This window comes from Saccostrea echinata, unplaced genomic scaffold (assembly GCF_033153115.1).
Source record: "Saccostrea echinata isolate AGI-Se365-2 ecotype Australia unplaced genomic scaffold, CSIRO_AGI_Sech_v1 ptg000002l, whole genome shotgun sequence".
Taxonomy (NCBI): domain Eukaryota; kingdom Metazoa; phylum Mollusca; class Bivalvia; order Ostreida; family Ostreidae; genus Saccostrea; species Saccostrea echinata.
Window position 1 is genome coordinate 5,416,091 of NW_026889751.1, and position 8,306 is coordinate 5,424,396.

Here is an 8,306-nt window from a genome sequence, read left to right on the forward strand (position 1 = left end):
CCACCTTCCTGTGATGTCAAAGGTTTTAGCAAAATCTGTTATTAATTTAAATTCATACCCAATAGAAAAATATCAATGGGTGTAATGAAAAATATTGTAAAGTAAAAGAGTTAAAAAATTGAATATTTTCCTTATGTTATCAATTATTTAATCCTTAAAAAATGTTGCTAAGGGCAGTAACCCCTGCTGATGTATCCTCATTCAGGCATTTTCTATATAGTACTTCTAATGTAAAATGGTTTCCCTGATATTCACAATTCAAACATATTTTTAAAGTATCAATTATTTTAGAACTTTCAGCATCAGAATTATGTATTTGAACCAGTTTTTTAACATATTTTTTTTTATAATACTGATTACTAAAATGTACGATTTTTTTATGCTGACATATAATTCTTGTTTGTGTATGTCTAACGTCTTAAAAAATATGGCAACCTATACATTTTTGGTGATTATTAATTTAAACTATATTCAGTGAAAATAAATGCAGTTTTTCTATTTTGAACCCATAAATTTGTGAGGGTGGAGATACATTTATATTAAAACATTTTCATGCACCAATTCATGATCTTCAGGTAAGAAGTGGGCAACATCATTTTTTTTTTACATCAATTAACAATATCATCTTCCAATATGATGATTAGAATTTCTTAGGCATTCGGTGGGGGTTGTTTTACTACTCATTTGGTATAAAAACAATTGAACTCAGCGAAGTATTGTGTAACTTCGATCCCTTAATTTTATCAATCATATCAGATATTCTTGGATTATGAAACCAGATTAAAATTAAACACAAAACCTTACACACTGGATGCTAGAACATGTAAATATATCAGCAGTTAAGAAAAAAAGACTTCATTATACACAAGCTTTCTACAGAGAGTTCGATTATGTTGTGGTTATCCTAGTCCGAATGTTTGTTCTTCTTCAAACTACCCGAATATTTTAGGCAGTAGCAAATTCATCGTCCTCTAGATGTGCAATAAGGATTTAAAATTCTCATTTTCAACCTGGGTGCCAGTTGGCGTTAAAAACATTTTTCTACAAAAACAATGATCCCATAACTCCTCTCCCACTTTTTGCAGTAGGTAATTCATCTTTTGGAATATAATTGGTAGTATCCTGAAAATATACAGTAAAGCTTCAGAATTTTCATGTTTACCCTGGGGTCAATTTAGGATTAAAAAATTAAAAAATGACATACTTCTACTAAAGCCAAGAACTCTTCTAATTTACACAGTAGCGAAATAATGTATGACTTGTGGTGCCCTGTAGATGTTCAAAGAAGTTTTATAATACTTTTCATTTTCCATCTAAAGACCAATTTGGTATCAAAAATGTTAAAAACATGTTAAAAAAAACGTTTCAGAACAGGTTTGAAGTTTACCAGACCGATAGATAGACAGAGTCTTCAAAGATAAGCAAGGTAATATTAGTCAAATGAATGTGTAAACATTAAAATTTGTTTAATTCGTGTATCTTGAGAAAAATAAGTGAGACACAATAGAGGACCACCTTTTCAAAGGGAAAGAATTGGGAACATTCCTTCATGAAAACAATAATCAGAGAGAAAAAAGTTAAATCTGTATCTGTTTTCATATTAACATTGTCAAGGAGAAAATTAAAAAAACATGTATGATTAACCATGATTATGATTGAATTCATGGTCTCTGATTTTGTTAGTCGTTCAGTGAGGGAATTTTTTTTACAGCAAGTTTAGCATAAAAAACAATTCTAAATATTATTTCAATTAAATTGGTGCTAACAAAATCCACTTTTGAACTTTGCACAGATGGAAATTGAACCTATCAATTTGAAGCAAACTGGTAAAAACAGTTATACGAAACACAGAAGTTTCCCAGGGACGAACATATGTCTCTATAGCTAAAAAAAAAAAAATGAATATATCATATAATAAAGCTTGGCAGGAGTCCGAATTCATTAAAAAAATCGCACTTTTGTAAATGTTTCAAATGTTTCATTATTATGAAATTCCATATTTTATTCAATACATATTAAATATAGATATTATTCAATCTAAATACATATTCATAATATGATTGAATATGTGCAAATAACGTACAAAAACAACAAATTCAAAAGAAAAAAAACATATCAGGTTAACAAAACGTTTTTAAATACATTTCATTTTGATATATATTCTTTTTGCTATGTGCTATTAATACAATTATGTGTTATCTGGATCTGTCTATATATTAATGCTGGTAATATGAAAGAGGAAGATGTACCTACTACATAATAGAACGGATATCCTTACTTTGAAGAAATGTTCCTTACAAAACAGGAAAACCGATATACTTTTTCTGATTAATTTAATGAGGAACTAAACATAGATGGCTGGAATTCCGGGAAAAGAAACTGAAGCTGTGAAAAGGACAATGGATTCGGTTACCTTCGTTTTAGTGACATGTTTCTTCATTCTGGCCACTTATTTCGGAGATAGCGGTATGTATAAATGCTTTTGTTTCCTCTAACAAAAGTGTTTGAGTTAACTTATCAACTGTGACTTTTGTAACTTTTCTTTGTTTAGTACACCTATTGTGTCTGATTCTAGACTACAAATGTTGATTTAAAATGATAATTAAGGGGAGCGTAAGATCACACCGGAAGCGATCATCAGCTGATTATTGGTTCACCGTTCACAATGCCCCAAAGATATAACATCATTATTATCATATATAGATTTGATACAAGTCCGACGGCATTCGGTAGAATTACTTTACCTATAACTTTTCATTCAGCAGTAAATAGAAACCTTTTAGACCAGTCTGGTTGTCACTGAGGAACAAAGACCCCATTGATAAAATTTGTTTAAATTGCATGAAGACTTTAAATGAAACATCATAAATGACACAAACCGCATTACAAACAATTACCCACATGGTCCTATCTTCGTCATAAATTATGAATTTTCTTTACCTCACACCTACATACAGGACAAGGGACTTGTGTTCATCAGAATGAAAAATAAAATGAAATATTTCTAAATTTAAATATCATATATATATTAAGATGTATGTAAATTATATAATATATTTTATATATATTCTAAGGCATAAGGTATATCCTTTAGCACGTTAAAGAAAAAAAAAACAGGAGATAGGGGGAAATGTTTATATATAGGCGTGTCCTGAAAATAGCATACAATATAGGTATTTTGGAATGTTCTGAGTAAATATTGAATCATGCTGACTTCTCTACCTGTAAATCAACATCTGGTAATAAAGATATCGGTCATTTCATTTTTGACATTTTACGTTAGCTTTTACCACTTGTGGTTGTGTGAAGAGATTTCGATTCTAGTAACTTAATATCTCAATGGAATTTAAAACAGGTGCATTTATGATTTTGCATGAAATTTATTTAATAACAAGAGGCCAAAGAACTTTTACGGTCACCTGAGTATAATACACCCCTGTGAAGGATATATGGAATGGTAAATTATTATAATAACACAAAATAAACTGAAAGTCAACTAGAAGACAAACAGGATGATCAGGTATCAACAAAATAATTATTTTCTATTCAGCATAAACTCAGAAAGTTTCTGCATAAGACAGAACTATTAACAATCCCTCATTATCACCAACCATATCTAGACAATAATGCAATTGGCAAAGTACACCCAGGCAACTGGCTTCTCTTGATCTTTGAATAATGCTTAATGAAAATATGTAAGGTATTTTTCTCTCATTTATATTTATCTTTTTTTTACAACTCTACTATGAAAAAGTAAGAAGTATTCTTTGTAAAAATATCGTATAACTCTTTTATTCAATTAACCTATCAATTACATTATTAACAGTAATAAGTTATCATTAAGTGAATAACAAAGGAAATAACTTCTCCTAAAGCAGAGTTAAAATTCCCATATATGTTCATAATTGAAACCATACCAACTATAGAACCCCTGTTTCAGGGGCCGTGAATTTCACAAATTTGGAAGAAGCACTCTTGTTCATATTAACGATGCACTTAGTTTCTCTAGTAAATATTCGGGAGAAGAGAAGATTTTTAAAGAATTAATGCATTTTCACTGTATGAAAAATAAAGCCCTGAATTTTACAATTTTGAAAGAGGCACCCTTATCATCATACCCATACACTCATCATCTAGGAGCAGAGAAAAAGATTTTCAAAGAATTAATGCAATTTTACTAAATGAGCAATAGATCCACGCCCTAACTCGGGAACCCCTTAATTAGTGACCATGAATTTTACAATTTTGAAAGAGTTGCATTTGATCATTATAATAATTCACTTAGATTGTCTGATTAAAACCCAGGAGCAGAAATGATTAATTTAATAGAATTCATGCGTTTTTACAATATTATCAATAGAGCTCCAATCTAACGCCAGAACCCTTGAATCATGCTTTGTCATCATCAAAGTTTGTCTGCTATTACATGGGGGAGAGAAGAAGATTTTTGAAAAAATTATGGATTTTCTGTATGAAATGAAGAGCCCCATCTTAAGATCAGAATCCCTGATCCTGGGGCCCCAGATGGGGGTAACGACCATGAAATTCACAAATTTTATTCTTTTTAATTCATAGATGCAATAAACCAGATACGGTTAAAATTGGTTCAGTGGTTTAAAGGAAGAAGCTAAAAATGTTCAAAAGTTGATGACTGACGCATAACGAACGACTACAGACGGAAACAGATCGCAATAGATCACCTGAGTAAATCAAGTAACCTAAAAAGTTCGAAGAAAATATTGCTTTTAAACGGAAAGGCATTAATGGTAAATTTTACTTTTTAATCTAAAAATGAGGCAGTGTCGGCTCGTTTTCCGCTTTTTATCATCAGGACAATTGTTGGACATATGACTTTTTAAACAAGCATTCTGAGAGTATTGCATTAGCAATACTAGTCCCCTACCGGCAAGTGTAATCTGGTTCCGTTCCCGTTAAGAATTGAAAATGCCATAATTCCGTCAAAAATTAATGAAGCGGGACGAAATGCAAACTTGAAGACGGATTTTTCCGTCTACCTTATCAATAAAGAAGGCTCACAGCGGAGATGACCGGTCAACACGGGCTCCTAGGCACCTGATCCCACCTCTGAAATTTCCAGGGGTCTGTGTTTTATGCCATTTTAACAAATTTTATTGATTAAAAGATTTTTGAGATAGATCATTGTTCGTTATCTTTACGTACCTTTTTCAATATAATAATTCTAAAACTAAGAAGAATTTGAACATGTCATTAAAGATTTATATAAGTTTCCCCTTTTAATGTATAATCAGGAAAGCTAGAGTTAAGAGAACAAAATAATACGAGATTATTTCCTCGTTAAATTATCTATATATAGAAAGATGAATATGTTGGTACTGTAAGTCAGTGGTTTACAAGAAAACCACTTCCTTCCTTAATAAATGTTGTAACAAACTAAAATAATTTCTCAAATTTCAATTTTAAATCATATTCAATATCTATATTGCAATCTTCGGACACCATAGTGAATGATGATTGACCTTATTATTTTGCAAAATTGGTAGTTATATATTCTGCACATTCTTGAATGTGTGCGTGCATTTTGCAGAAAACGTGTCTTGCAGCCCAATCTACCTTCAAATCTTTGTCTTTTCTTAATTATTTGTCCTTGGAAGGAGGTATGGTATTCATAATCTCGCAATTTTAATCGCATCTTACACACCTTCTTGTAATTTAAATTCTGTGATTAAAAGAATTGATATGTTACAGTTATTATGAATAAGACTGCATGTTATGAATAAAAAAGGATAAGTTTAATACATCACGAAGTACATCTATTGCAACATAACTACGAAACATATCTTGTCTGATTCTGTTTTACCATCTTAAGATTTTCTGGAATTATTCTGCCCAAAGGTGACGAGTGTAGTATACAAGAATAAGAGATAAAATTGTTGGTACATGAAAGCTTTAACAAACCTAAAGACATACTGGACTTTTGCGTCTAAAAGGAGAATAGATCTCTTGGGATAAAATTTGCAAAATTCGAAAACATGTGTGTATGTTCCCTTTTTTCCCCTTATTTATAACGGACAGTAGTTAAACATGTATTTGTACCATTCCTACAAAGTAATGGGCCGAATTTCCTTTCTTTATTTGTTCCACTTTTATCCGCTTAAGTTCCGATGATTTCAGTGTGCAACTAAGAAAGGCAAACTAAATGTTAAGTTTAAAATATATATACAGAAGAGATGCACAAAATACAAGATATCATGTGTCTGAACTTCTTGTTAAATAAGTAATTAGATTTGGTTGTTCTTCTACTTTTTCAGATTCGACATGTTCAGTCTTATGTAAGGAATGTGATTTATTTACCAGTGAATGTGTCACGTGTGTAGGGGGATGGTATGGTGACCAATGCACAGACGAATGTAGCAGCAAATGTCTCTTGTTAACCGTCAGTGGTGAAGGCGCCCGGTATTGTGACAGAAAGACAGGTAGATGTTCCGAATGCGAGGCAGGAAAGTATGGAGAAACTTGCGAATTGGATTGTGGCAGAGGGTGTATATACGGCAGTAAAGGGGGACAATCGGGGAGGCATTGCGACCGAGAATCAGGTGTGTGTTCGTTTGGATGTGATGTGAAAAGTGGATATTACAGTGTTCAATGTGATAAAAAATGTAGCATCGGATGTGAGGAAGATTTTTTGGCAGGGGTGCGTCCTTGTAACCCAGACAACGGCACCTGCTTACTTGGCTGTGAACCAGGATGGATTGGCAAAACCTGCGAAGAAGATTGTGGAATTAACTGTGTAACCAAATTTGATCATTATTATCGAAAAGACATTCGGCATTGCAATAATATTACTGGGGCTTGTGAAAATGGATGCGAGGTGGGATGGTTTGGAAGTAATTGTTACTGTGATAGTGAAGGTTATGAGTGTGATGAAACTGGATGTAGTAGTGAAAGTAAGAAATGTAACAAGTGTTTGAAGGGATACCACGGTGAAAATTGTCTTGATAAATGCCCAAGCAACTGTGATAAAGAAGGATGTAACAGGCAAAGTGGGATGTGTATCCGTTGTGCGGACAACATGTTTGGAGAGACATGTTCATGCAAAGGACACTGCATGACATCTGGGAGTGGGGACGATGGGTGTGACGAAAGTGGTGTTTGCAGCACGTGTCAAGAAGGATTTCATGGTCCGTTGTGCACTCTAAATTGTTCCACAAATTGTGTGGGAGGTCGGTGCGATAGAAATAGTGGAACCTGCGATAGTTGTAGACCTGGATATTACGGACAACAATGTGACAAGAAGTGTTCAGACACATGTGATGCAAGCGGTTGCGATAAAGTCAGTGGATCTTGTTATGTATGTTTATCAGGATATTTTGGTTCTCTTTGTGACAACAAAAACTGTTCTTTCTCGTCTTGTGCCAATTGTGACAGAATCAGCGGTGTCTGCCAAGATTGTGTTCCAGGACGATACGGTAAAAATTGCCAGAAACAATGTAGTAAAAACTGCAAAAGTTCCATATGCAGGAAAACATCTGGACTCTGTGTAAACTGCATTCCAGGAAAATTTGGAGAACTGTGTGAAAAAAACTGTAGCTTAAACTGCCACGATGCTCTCTCCTGCCGTCGAAGTGATGGTCACTGCCATGATGGATGTAAACTAGGCTATGAACCACCGATTTGTTCCTCCGCTTTAACCCAGAGTAGAATGCAGACGATGGTTATAATCATTGTTTCCGTGGTTGGGTTTACACTACTGGACCTATAATCCCCTGATATTCTAATTTTTTCCTGAAAATCTCTGACAACCCTTGTACTTTCACGGTACATTACTGTACTTACATCTGTGCTTCACAGTACATAACAGTACAACACTGTACAGAAGCACAGCATTTCACAGCACCTCCCTTTACTTCACAGTACACTTCCTCTGTACATCACTTTACTTCACAATACTTCACAGTACGCATTCACTGCTTTCCACTGTACGTCACAGATATTAGCTGCACAGATAACTGATCTTCACAGTACATTGCTGTTATTCCCTGAACCCTCATACTGTACATCACAGTACATCAAAACATTCTACAGTTTATTCAGTATATACCAATGTACAAACAATTTTACTCTGTCCTACCCTGAAAAGCTTTGTATCCTAGGAAATTTATTCAATCTTTTTAAAAAATCTTATTTTATTTCATGGTTGCTTTTAAATACATGTATTTCTGAGAGATTAATTTTCAAAATGGATAGAGCGCCCTTGATTCTAGATGTAACTGAAAATGTTATATTTAAATGTTCTATTTTCTTTTTTTAATACTTTTGTCCAAGTA

At 33.3% G+C, this 8,306-nt stretch overlaps 1 protein-coding gene across 1 annotated transcript; it reads left to right on the top strand.

The window, feature by feature from the left end:
* The first annotated feature begins 2,354 nt into the window (after nucleotides 1-2,354).
* LOC133203791 (cell death abnormality protein 1-like) lies at nucleotides 2,355-7,969 on the top strand. Its single transcript, XM_061339580.1, has 2 exons — nucleotides 2,355-2,466; nucleotides 6,291-7,969. Exons 1-2 carry the CDS (start codon nucleotides 2,355-2,357, stop codon nucleotides 7,739-7,741), a joined length of 1,563 nt encoding a protein of 520 aa, XP_061195564.1. The 3' UTR covers nucleotides 7,742-7,969.
* The last annotated feature ends 337 nt before the right edge of the window (nucleotides 7,970-8,306 follow it).